At 38.7% G+C, this 13,081-nt stretch overlaps 1 protein-coding gene across 1 annotated transcript in view; it reads right to left on the minus strand.

Moving 5' to 3' along the window:
- The window catches only part of LOC127440460 (zinc finger protein GLIS1-like), a 43,952-nt gene that overhangs the window by 18,183 nt on the left and 12,688 nt on the right, over positions 1-13,081 (minus strand). Inside the window, exons 2-4 of the mRNA XM_051697039.1 lie at positions 7,543-7,682; positions 6,322-7,463; positions 3,746-3,907 (exon numbers count right to left, since the gene is read on the minus strand). Of these exons, the coding sequence (XP_051552999.1) occupies positions 3,746-3,907; positions 6,322-7,356 (1,197 nt within the window). The 5' untranslated portion in view covers positions 7,357-7,463; positions 7,543-7,682. The remainder of the gene's footprint in view (positions 1-3,745; positions 3,908-6,321; positions 7,464-7,542; positions 7,683-13,081) is intronic.

The raw sequence follows: 13,081 nt of genomic DNA on the forward strand, positions 1-13,081 counted from the left end.
GCGAAAATTAGAAAGAACAGTAGGGTCCAAGTTAGGTTTTTTAAATAATGGAGTTACTGCCGCAGTTTAAAGTGGTAAAGGGAGAGAAGCAGAAGCTAGAGATCTGTTTAAGAAATGTGAGATATGTGCAGAGATGACAGAGTTTGAGGAGGGATGTGGGAGCAGGATCAAGTTGGCAAGATGAAGAATTGGACTTCAGTATTAAGTCACTGATAGAGGAGGGGTTTGTAGGTAAAACTAGACAAATATTGACAAGAGTGGTCTGGCATAAAACTAAAATCTGAAGCCTCATCTATAAAGCACTGGCAGACAGCATTCATCTTTTCCTGGAAATAATTCAGGACAGAACAACAAAGCTCATCAGATGCATGGACATCATGAGCTGGAGGTTGGGTGAGCTTATTTATCGTGTCAAACAAAACCTTAAGTGCCACAGCTGCCATCAAAAGCTTACTGACAGCAGTGAATGAAACCACCCTGCTCTGAATAAATCAGCTCTGTTGACTTAAGTGTGCTGAGGAAACAGATATCACATGCGGGCTGGTTGTTACACAGCTTTACAGGCTGGCATGAGACCTGAAGTGGTAAAGCTGTAGAGAGATGAGCAACCAGGACTGGTAGCCGCTGAAGTGGCGCTCTTTTTTTTTCCTCAAGTCATTAAAGTGAAAGAAGATCTCTCCGCAGTGATGGACTATAATTCCTTACTCTGAATTTAGTGTAAATAAATCCCTGTTATTTTAGGGGACTACTACATTTGGAAAAAAAGACAAGTAAGCTTCCCTCGCTTGTTTGTTTTCATTAGTGGTGATATGGTTGATATATACCCTAATGCCTTAGAGCAGGAAGACAAAGGGAAAGACGTGAGGAGAAATAAATTAGGCGTGGTGAAAGGAGAGAAAAAAGTAGGCTACATGTAAAGTGCATTTCATTTAAACATGTAAACAGAAAGAGCTAGTGAACATATTTGAACCAGAAATGTCATGTCCATTCAGACTGAGGAGACACGTGCCCATTGCTACATCCTGTGGTTCATACAATAGAGCATGGCACTAGAAATGCCAAGGCTGTGGGTCTGACTCCCAGGAAACACATATACTGGAATAATGTATACCCTGAATCAATTGCAAGTCTGCCAAATGCATAAATGTAAATGCTGACCCTCTCACATTTTTGAGCCAAATGGATTTTGAATGTAATTATTTTTTTTACCATACAATGAAAATGCATGGTGATTAATGGCTTTCAAATTTAGCTATATTAAAAAATTGTATGCATTAACATTAAAAATATTTTTTTTTTACCTGGGACTCCTTGCACGCTAGAGCAGGGGTTTTAAACATTTTGATACCAAGGACCCTCAAATATGGTGGTCCCTTTGCAAAGGACCCCCTTCTTAAAGTATAAAGGCATCTACTGTATACAGCTGAAGTCAGAAGTTTACATACACTTAGGTTGAAGTCATTAAAACTCATTTTTTAACCACTCCACAGATTTAATATTAGCAAACTATAGTTTTGGCAAGTCTTTTAGGACATCTACTTAGTGCATAACACGAGTAACTTTTCAAACAATTGTTTACAGACAGATTGTTTAACTTTTAACTGACTATATCACAATTCCAGTGGGTCATAAGTTTACATACACAAAGTTAACTGTGCCTTCAAGCAGCTTGGAAAATTCCAGAAAATGATGTCAAGCCTTTAGACAATTAGCTTTTGATAGGAGGTGTACTGAATTGGAGGTGTACCTGTGGATGTATTTTAAGGCCTACCTTCAAACTCAGTGCCTCTTTGCTTGACATCATTGGAAAATCAAAAGAAATCAGCCAAGACCACAGAAAAAAAATTGTGGACCTCCACAAATCTGGTTCATCCTTGGGAACAATTTCCAAATGTCTGAAGGTACCATGTTTATCTGTACAAACAATAGTACACAAGTATAAACACCATGGGACCACACAGCCATCATACCGCTCAGGAAAGAGACGCATTCTGTCTCCAAGAGATGAAATGTAGTTTGGTGCGAAAAGTGCAAATCAATCCCAGAACAACAGCAAAGGACCTTGTGAAGATGCTGGAGGAAACAGGTAGACAAGTATCTATATCCACAGTAAAACGAGTCCTATATCGACATAACCTGAAAGGCTGCTCAGCAAGGAAGAAGCCACTTCTCCAAAACCACCATAAAAAAGCCAGACTACAGTTTGCAAGTGCACATGGGGACACAGATTTTACTTTTTGAAGAAATGTCCTCTGGTCTAATGAAACAAAAATTGAACTGTTTGGCCATAATGACTATCGTTATGTTTGGAGGAAAAGGGTGAGGCTTCCAAGCCGAAGAACACCATCCCAACCGTGAAGCATGGGGGTGGCAGCATCATGTTGTGGGGGTGCTTTGCTGCAGGAGGGACTGGTGCACTTCACAAAATAGATGGCATCATGAGGAAGGAAAATTATGTGGATTGAAGCAACATCTCAAGACATCAGCCAGGAAGTTAAAGCTCGGTCGCAACTGAGACAATGACAACTGGACAATGACCCCAAGCATACCTCCAAAGTTGTGGCAAAATGGCTTAAGGACAACAAAGTCAAGGTATTGGAGCGGCCATCACAAAGCCCTGACCTCAATCCAATCCAATCAATTTGTGGGCAGAACTGAAAAAGTGTGTGCGAGCAAGGAGCCCTACAAATCTAACTCCGTTACACCAGTTCTGTCTGGAGGAATGGGCCAAAATTCCAGCAACTTATTGTGAGAAGCTTGTGGAAGGCTACTCAAAACATTTGACCCAATTTAAACAATTTAAAGGCAATGCTACCAAATACTAACAAAGTGTATGTAAACTTCTGACCCACTGGGAATGTGATGAAAGGAATAAAAGCTGAAATAAATCATTCTCTCTACTATTATTCTGACATTTCACATTCTTAAAATAAAGTAGTGATCCTAACTGACCTAAGACAGGAAATGTTTTCTACGATTAAACGTCAGCAATTGTGAAAAACTGAGTTTAAATGTATTTGGCTAAGGTGTATGTAAACTTCTGACTTCAACTGTATATTTTCATGTACAACGACCCATTTATAGTGTGTAAAAAAAAAAAATGTAAACATGACATTATAAAGACAACATTAAATAATTGCCTTTTACAGTATATTGCCATTTTACGAAAGTCACAAGATATTAAGATATATTAGGAGGTTATTAAAATCAATTATTATTATTTAATTTTTTTTTACAGTTATTGTTCTCTGAAATTTCCAGGGACCCCCTAGTACCCCTATGCGGCCCCGGACCCCAGTTTGAAAACCCCTGCGCTAGATGACAACTGTAGCACTAGACTAATACATCTTACATTTATACGAAGAACAACAAAGATGTTAAAAATTGCTCTTTTTGTCTTTGGTCATGTCTTATCTCAGCTACAACACTAAGTGAATCAGTACAATGACTGGAAATGCCCCCTCAGGATAAAAACAAAAAGTGCATGACGCCTCTGATTTTAACATAAATAAATACTGTATAGTTTTCTAGGTTGGACCTTATTTGCCCCCAAAAAAGCCTAAGATCTTCATGGCATGAATTCAACAAAGAGTGCCTAATATAGTGGCTATTGAGTGTATATTCATGGTGAACATATTTCATGATTTAAAAAGAAATACATACATCCATACATTGTTATATTTATTAAGACATTAATTAATGGCTTGTGTGTTTTGACCTGTGAGAATGGCATGGTCATACGTACAGTGTCCAGGTGTGTCCGCTGGTGTTTGGCTCGATCACTGGAGTTGCTGAAGGCCTTGAGACAGCCGGGGTGCTGGCATATGTAAGGCTTCTCACCAGTGTGGCTGCGTAGGTGGATCTTTAGGTTTTCCAGACGGGAAAATGCCTTATTACAGCCTTCAAACTACAAGAGAACACCCAAATAAACATGGGCACATGAGAAAAATCCCTCAAAGTAGCATAAAATCTTAATATATTCAGGTCCCCTGATTGAATTCTCATGTACAGACACATATGCATGCAAGTTATGACATATGCTTTAGTGGCAGATACCACGGAATGCTTTGCGCTATAAGCAGGGGTTAATACAGTATATAGCAAATCCATTTAATGAGAAGTAGGAAGAGATAGAGACAAGACAGAGAGAGACAGAGACTCATGTTGAAAAATTCTTTTTGGGGAACTAAAGATATAAAGTCACACAAAACTGTTCTCATCTCTTCGTTGTAAATCGTAATAAGTGCTATTCATGTTCCCAATTCATGCACATTTTAAGGCCTCTTCTGAAGATCCGCACACAGGCACAGAGACGCACATGCCACTCTACAAGTTTATTAAACAGAGCATGTTCAAAGCTGGTTCCTGTTAAAGCATGCCTCTGCTAAAGATGTTTGAGTTGGAGACAGGCCAGCGAGGGAGTCAGTAATAAGTCCAGCTGATTCAAGGTGGCAGCAGCAGTCATGCAGACTTATGGTTGGAGCAATTCTGTAAAATTATAAAACACATTTTGGCCATCACAGGTGTGATGTCATGATGAGGTTATATGAAAAATGAAAAAGCTTTCATTGAGCATCTTTGCATCTCTGTGTTTACAACTTTAAATTTTAAATTAAGTACACATTTATGTTTATATTTATTCATTTGGTAAAGTACACTCACAAGTGAAGTACACTATTCTTGTATATACTGTATGTGTATGAATAGAAAGAACACCCTCAGAGTCTATGTTAAAATCAGACTTACTGCACACAATATACTTTTACTTTTTGTATACTTTTATACCCTACTTTAATGGAATCTTCATCATATATCTACAAGCATATTTTATTTATAAAATCCATATGGCTGATCATTTTATATTTGATGGCTGTGCTGTTTTAAGAATCATATTAAAACATACAAAATTTTAAAATCATATTTATTCACTCTTGATTGATGGTCACAAATTCTAAATCTATGTACGTATGTGTCAAGATCATTATGACTTACAAGCACATAATATTTATTGTTCACCTAATGGAAGCCAGTAGAGAGCAGCATATGTATTTGATATCTTCCTGAATTATAGTGCTCTGGTTATCATTAAAGCAAGGAATAAAAACAAAATAAAAATAAAAATACAAAACCGTAAATAGATGAAATTATATCCCATGGCTACCTGACATAAAAAAAATTTTTTTTTAAATCTTATGTTGCTCATTGTGAAGAATATGAAACACAACTTCATCAAAGTATTTGATTTAGGAGATTATTTTCTCTGTCTTCCATAAAATCTAAAAGCATGTAATGCTCTGCATATCTCAAAAGAGACGGAACAGTGTTTAATGGGTTTTATGTTGTTATAACTTAGCATACATTTTTGCTGTTCACAAGCAAAAAGCATGTACTTTCTAGTGACAATTGTTGACCGCATTAAAAGCAACCAGGCAATGAATCAGTCTAAAATCTTAAAATTTAAAACTGAAAGATTGCTTCTCCACAGTTGTCATGGAAAGAGTTGATAATATTAATCATTGCAATCTCCAAGAAGGCAACTCTCACAAATACAATTTGTATGTGAAATATAAACAACAATAATATTTCTAAATCTCTCAAATCTGCAATGCAAAATCTTTGGAGATGAAGAGAGATTGGGACCACATGTCAATTTTCTCTATTATAAACACTTAAATCACAGAATTGGCATAGTTTTAAACTAAAACTGTATTTACAGTTGTTAATCCTTGTTGATAAAGTTATAAGTATTATTAAAATGTACTGTGTTCAAAGGCTGGCACAAAATTCAAATGAGTTCCAAGAAAAGGGTACAAAATAGGGTTTGAAACTGCTAAAAAACTAAGCTAATCTGAATTTTTCCACCAAATGTTCAGTGGACTTAACCTTCAGAAAATGTTGTTTGTCCACATCCAGAGGTCAAAATAAATGTTATATGTTGTTTTATTTTCTATTGAATTTCTATTAATTTATAAGCACATGTGAGACACGGGGAAATATTTTTTTTCCACCCCAATATTTTAATAATTCACAATATAATATTTTTTAGATTTAAAATCAATATCTATAGACTATAACAAAAATATTATTTTGTATGAGCTGGATACAGTTGCAATGGTCAGGAGGGGGTAACAGACATTTGATGTGTTTACAACTAGCTACTTTTCATACTATCTCAATCTTATGTTAGATTATGATAATATGTTATATATGTTTAACATATTTAATAGACCTCTCTCTAAAAAACATGGGATTTTTGCCTTTACTGCTCAAAAAAAAAAGTGGGATACCCATTTGTGGATACAATATGGATATAAAACTCACCATGCACTTGTTGGGTTTCTCGCCAGAATGGACTCTCATGTGAATAAGCAACTTGTATCGAGCATTGAAGGGCTTGTTTCGACGGACACATCCTGCCCAGAAGCAGGTAAAGTCCTCCCCTTTTCGCTGATCTATGTGAACCTTCTCTATGTGCCTCACCAGTTCTTCTTTCTGCCCATAAGAAGCCCGACAATCCATCCACCGACATGGCTGTTCATCTTTCAGGTGGCCATTCATTCCCTCATCTCCATGCGGCCAGCTCAGTCCCAAGTCATTCTTGCATTGATGCAGTATTGGAAGTTCCTTAGACGGTACTGTCTGACAACCGTAAATGTTAAGGTGCCTGGTTTGCTCCATGGTTGCATTTGAGTCAGAGCAGAGATACCGAAGCAGTTCCTCCTTGTTTTCAAACTGTAGAAGCTTCTTGTTACAAATCTGAAATTCAGCAACAGGTTCCTGCTTGGCAGATTTGGAAAACAGACCCACTTCTGGGGGTTTGTCCTGCTGCTGCTGTGTACAACTGAAGAGAAGGTCCTGTTGTTCCTCAGATGGACCACAGAGGGTTGAAAGAGATGAAGAGTTCTGACACAACTCTGACAAAGAGCCAGATGAGAGGCTGGAGGAAGGGGAAGAGAAGGATGGAGAGAAGGCATTGAAAGATGACGTGGACACGGAAGAGCAGAATAAGGAGGGGGACAAGGTATTGGTAACTTCTGATAGATTATCTCCAACTGAAAGACTGCAGGATGAGTCACTCTTTACTCCATTGATATACAACCCAATGGCACTTTCTGTGGAACAGACCAAATCAAGATCACCTGTTGTTATCGACACAGGTGACTCAGAGAGGCTGCACATTTTCAGACCTTCCATGTGCACTGCCTGATTTAAATGCCCATTTAAAAAGTACTCTTCATGATTGCTGTGGCTAACAAGCCCACACTGCTCCAACTGTGCAACTGTGGGACCAAGCATAGCAGGCCTCATAACATTCTTTGAGTTATTTTCCTTACAACTGGAGTTATGTGAGCACATCCTTCTTAATGAGTATCTTCAAACTTTCATTACAATAATTTCTTAGTGGGTTCTGGCCGCTCAAATGGTTTTCGGTAGTGCCACATCTGTTATGATTCTCAAGGTACCTGCAATAAACACCAGTAATATTGAAGAATTTGGACCATGGCTTTGGGAGATATCAGATTAAGTGTGTATGTGAAAGACCTTAAGATGTTCTGGTGCATGTTGAGGATGAATGCGAGCTGGTCACGAAGTTCAAGTTCTGTCCTTCCATCTTCTTAAAAGTGTCCCTCCCAGAATGCAAAACTCGGTTTAGGTATTTCGCCAGTCACTGTTGAGGCCTCCTGTTTTCACCACAAGGGAGAAAAATGAACTATCTGAGTTCTTCATTATATGCCATTTTCAGAAAATTACATGAATGTAGTGACATTTTTTCAAAACTATATTATGTAGTTCCTTATACATATTGTGACAGTTCCGAGGTAATGTGTCCACTGATTGGTGCTAAAAGTAAGTAAACTTTTCTCCCAAATGGATGAGGTTTTTATGGTTTATGTGCTATTGAGTTTTAAATCAACAAAACTAACCTCTTTACCCTAAACCTTAAACCTAACTGATAGTGTCATAAAAGCCTAATGTGATTGTGTAAACGTGATTGCTAGCAACCATGTCATTTTGTTCTGCTTCTATTGACTTGCATGCTCTACAGGACTTGTACCGGTGTCCTCTGCATTGCAGAGTACAACACTCTATCAGTTGAACTACTGTGCAATTTGATCACACTTGAACAAGTTTGTGAATGTAGATTATGTAATGTAAACCTTAAAATAAATTATGTGCTACAGTAAATGTGTTTTGATGTCATAAGACAGCATTGTGTGAGGAACAGGGCAAACAGTAAGTGTTTAAGACCTGATATCTGCCGTTTTACCCGATATTTGTGTGAAAGGGAATAAAAGTCATTGTTCTTTTGGCAATTCTAGAGTTCATTTCATCAGGAAACTGCTGCGATCTGTACAACAAGCCACGTAGAAGTCATTTTTCAAAAAGGTACTTATAGAAACGTGTTTCAACAAGACCATGTCGGCCATTTTTGACAGCACACACTACTCATCACGGTTGTAACAAAAGTAACAGATTTGATTCATGCTAATATTGTACTTACGCTAGGTTGTACTTATACTAGGCTTCATAACTAGCTTGACCATCAAAGTCAACCAGCTTCTGCAGATAGATAAATGGAGTGGTGGTGGTGTAGTGGACTAAAACACTGAACTGGTAAGCACAAGGTTGTTGGTTCAATCCCCACAGTCATCACCATTGTGTCTTTGAGCAAGACAAGTTGCTCCAGGGGGATTGTCCCTGTAATAAGGGCACTGTAAGTCACTTTGGATAAAAGTGTCTGCCAAATGCATAAATGTAGATAGATAAAGCTTGTTGGCTTCATCACCTTAAATTTGCTGGTGAATATCTTGACTATGCTAGACCAGCCTTGACCAAAATGGAAATTCATGCTGGACTTAACTAGTTCAGTTGGGCAACTATGACAGATCATTTTCTCAATAGACCATGCCACAACACTTCTGAGGGGTGATGCAAGTTTGCATAACACTAAGCTCAGAATCCCTGCAAATGGCAGAATGCTTCAGTGGCCAATGGTCCTCTCATGAATTGGACCTGATTATGGTTTTCTCTCCAAGTGTATATTTTGTTACCCTTATAGGTGTACAGGTAGCAATGTTCAGACACAGCTTCCCAGTAATGATTAACAGAGAGACATTTTTGCCTTGGTAGATTGGTTTGAACCTCTGGCAGAGGAGGATGCAGAGATGTGGTAATAGAGGCAGAGCTCTCTAATGTACCACATCCCCCAGCTAATGAGATCCAGGTCTGGAACTGTGGGGAAGGAGTCTTCAAAAGGTCTCTCCTGTCCAAGAGTCACACTACTGTGCGGAGTCAATGCACGTTGTAACACTCTGCACACATTTGCTCAAGTGATCTAGTGATGTGCTGCCATGATGGGCTGGCAAGGTGATTTGAAATTGAGAAATAATGTATGGGCACTGTGCCATGTATAGCTAAGACTGACTATATGCATCAAAAGGGCAAAACGTGACCAGAAGTGTTTCTTTCTTACTCTTACATGATGTGATTCAGTCTTAAAAGGAAAATACAACATAATAAAATAAGAACTCTCCATATACTCACGAGAACATATAAATTACACCATGGCATGGCTAATGGATTCATTCAGCTTAATTGGTCTAACAAGATTCCCTCTTCACCTTTGGCACTCAAATTACCTTTTTTATCAGACTGTTTCCTCAAGATTGGACAGAGCAGTGTTTCACTAATGTGTTGTTGACAATATCGCTTTCATCCCTAAAGAGCACAATGGAGAAACACCATCTGACACTCTTGAAGTCATTAAATACAATTTACCATAATTCTGTTCAGATTTTCACTTTAGTGCTGGGTGACAATTATATTAACACCTCACCCCACCCAACAGTTTTCTGCTGAATGAAATCTAAATTAAAGAACCCATATTATGCTAATTTACAGGTTCATGGTTTTATTTTGAGGGTCTACTAGAATAGGTTTACATGCTTTAATGTTCAAAAAACACATTATTTTTCTCATACTGTACAATTCTGCTAAACCTATTTTCATCATCTGGTTGAAACACTCTGATTTAGGTCCTGTCTCTTTAAAGCCCCCCTTTCCGGACTCGACATCACGCCATGTGAGTTTCGAATGTGTGAACGGCGAGCTCTGCGCATTTTGCTAGTTTTAATATTTTTTATGTTATAAACCGGTGAGATTCGATACACCCTGATCCTTAACTGTTCTATGAAGACAATATGTCAAAGAATTCAAAATCCTTGGGCTCTGGAGACATTAAAAGACACTTACGTGCTCAAGCTGATGCCCCTGAGCAGGCCGCAAGCCCAGGAGTCGATTTGGCCAGAGAAGTGAAGGAAATTCAGCGAGAATTGTTGAACATGTCGGCAATGCTGACGAAGGTCGTTGCTGACTTGGAGGATCTTGCTGTAATATGTCGATCGATCACTGCCATGGAGACAATATTCACTGAGGTGGTTACAAGAGTGGGGGATGTCGAGAAATGGATCAATTATCTGGGGTCATCAGAGAGGGAATTAGCTGCTAATCCGCTAGTGACCAAGGTGGATTTGGAACACGTCTGGAGAAGTTGGAAGATATGGAAAACTGCAGTCGGCGGAATAACGTCCATATTGTTGGAATTCCAAAGGCCGAAGAAGGTCCTGGATGGGCTCTTTCCAAGTCTGCTCGACATAACAGGCCATAAGCTGGAAATCGAGCGAGCTCACAGAGCTCACTCCGGCTCTGCGATCCACTAAGGGAGACAGGCCCTGATCAATTCTGGCCAAATTTCTGAGATCATCCGATAAAGATCTCGTGTTACGTGAAGCAAGGAATAAATGAAGGCTTTCTTGGAAGAACCACAGAATTTTCTTGTTCTCAGACTTTGCGAATTCGACAAGAGAGAAACGTGATCACTTCAAGGAATGCAAGAAACTCTTACATCAATGGAAGGTCGCTTTTGCACTGATGTTCCCGACCAAATTGAGAATAGATGCCAAGGATGGCCATAAAATATTTACATATCCCCAGCAAGCAATGTCCTTCATAAGGTCAATGGACTGAGTAAGTTATTTTGTGGTACTCACATTGCAACCAAGTGGATCGACTCACTGAACATTCACTTGACCATCCAAGGAAACTGAGCGCCTTTTTTGTTTCTTTTTGTGCTGGTTCTGCCTAGAGGCTGGAGTTTGTTTTGTGTAGTAACACTCCTTCGGGACAGTGTTGTGGATAAATCTGCACGTTCTTTGTGCTTATGCCTCCTATTGGTTGGAGTTTGTTTTGTGGAGTATTTCTTGAAAGACATTGGAGTGATTAGGTCATTTGTTGCACTCATGTTGCAGCCGAATGGGCCGGCTCACTGAACATTCGTTTGACTGTCCGAGGATACTGAACACCTATTGGCTGGAGTTTGTTTTATAGATTATTTATTATCTTATTTCTCTTCTTAAACGTAAGAAAAATGATATAGTGTTTCTTCAAGAAACGCATCTTTCCCTGCAGGAAGCTGAAAAATTTGGGAAGATATGGCGTGGACATGTTTTCTTTAGTGCTGGCTCAAGTAAGAGCAGGGGAGTCATTACACAGATAAGTAAGCATCTACAATTCAAATGTCTCAAACAGATTAAAGATAAATTAGGAAGAGTTATTATTGTTTTAGCAGAAATTCAGGGGCAAAGTTTTATTTTGGCTAATATTTATGCACCTAACGCTGATGATCAGGGCTTTTTATAGATCTTGAAGGGATGTTGCAAGCCGCTGGCACCCCTCATGATATAATATTGGGAGGAGACTTTAATCTATTGATGGATTCGGTCCTTGATCATAGTGAAGCAAAAGTGTGTAAGCCCCCTAGAGCAACACTGACGCTTCACAGGATGTGTACAAATTTTGGTCTTACAGATTTTTTATTATTTGGAAACTTTTGAACCCACCTAGTAGGGACTATACATTTTTTTCATCAGTCCATAAGATTTATTCTAGAATAGATTTTTTTTTAATGTATCCCTTTTGCAAAATCATGAATTCCAACGAATGTTAAAGGCTGAAATCAATGTATATATGGAGACCAACTGGTCCTCAGTATCCTCTGTGGGCGTGGCTTGGGAGGCACTTAAGGCGGTTCTTAGGGGTCCGATCATACAGTATGCCTCATTCACCAAAAAATCCAAAGCACGAGAACTCATGGGGTTGGAAGGGAATATTAAAAGTGCAGAGGCAGAGCTGAAGCACCAAATGTCGTCTGATGGCCGACTGAAATATAGATATAATACTATTTTGTCACGGAAGGTAGTGTTTTGGCTATTCAGGGCAAGAAAGTCATACTTTGAGTCGGGGGATGAAGCAGGAAAGCTTTTGACTAGATATATAAAGCAGAGAGAGTCTTTTTCTACCATTCCCTCAGCGAAATCTGCTGGTGGTGAAATATTTACCTCGGCCATTGATATTAATAATGCTTTTAAAGAATTCTATCTTCATCTCTATAGTTCCATGTCTTTATCTACTGATGAAGATATTAGAAATTTTGTGGAACCATTAGAACTCCCTAAACTGATGACTGAGCAAAAGAATTCTCTTGATTCTGAGATAACCTTGGAGGAGCTTGGCAAGGTAATTAAGGCCTTGCCTACAGGCAATTCTCCGGGGCCAGAGGACTTTGCCGCTGAATTTTTTAGATCTTATGCTACAGAACTGGCTCCACTTTTGTTATAAGTTTATATGGAATCATTAAAGAATGGAAAGCTTCCACCAACCATGACACAAGCACAGATCAGTCTGATTCTTAAAAAGGACAAAGATCCAAGCGAATGTAAGAGTTACCGTCCAATTTCCCTGATCCAGCTAGATGTAAAAATATTGTAAAAAATTTTGGCTAACGGATAAATTATGACATCTCTTATACATATAGATCAGGTGGGGTTTATTCGGGGCCGCAGTTCTTCTGATAACATTAGGCATTTCATCAATATCATGTGGTCAGTGGCGAATGATCAGACTCCGGTCGCTGCCATCTCAGGCATTTGATATGGTAGAATGGGATTTTTAAATTTTTTTTATGATTTTGGAAATATACGGGTTCAGGAATACTTTTATTGGATGGATTAAGTTACTTTAT

The sequence above is a fragment of the Myxocyprinus asiaticus genome, chromosome 5 (assembly GCF_019703515.2).
Source record: "Myxocyprinus asiaticus isolate MX2 ecotype Aquarium Trade chromosome 5, UBuf_Myxa_2, whole genome shotgun sequence".
Classification (NCBI taxonomy): domain Eukaryota; kingdom Metazoa; phylum Chordata; class Actinopteri; order Cypriniformes; family Catostomidae; genus Myxocyprinus; species Myxocyprinus asiaticus.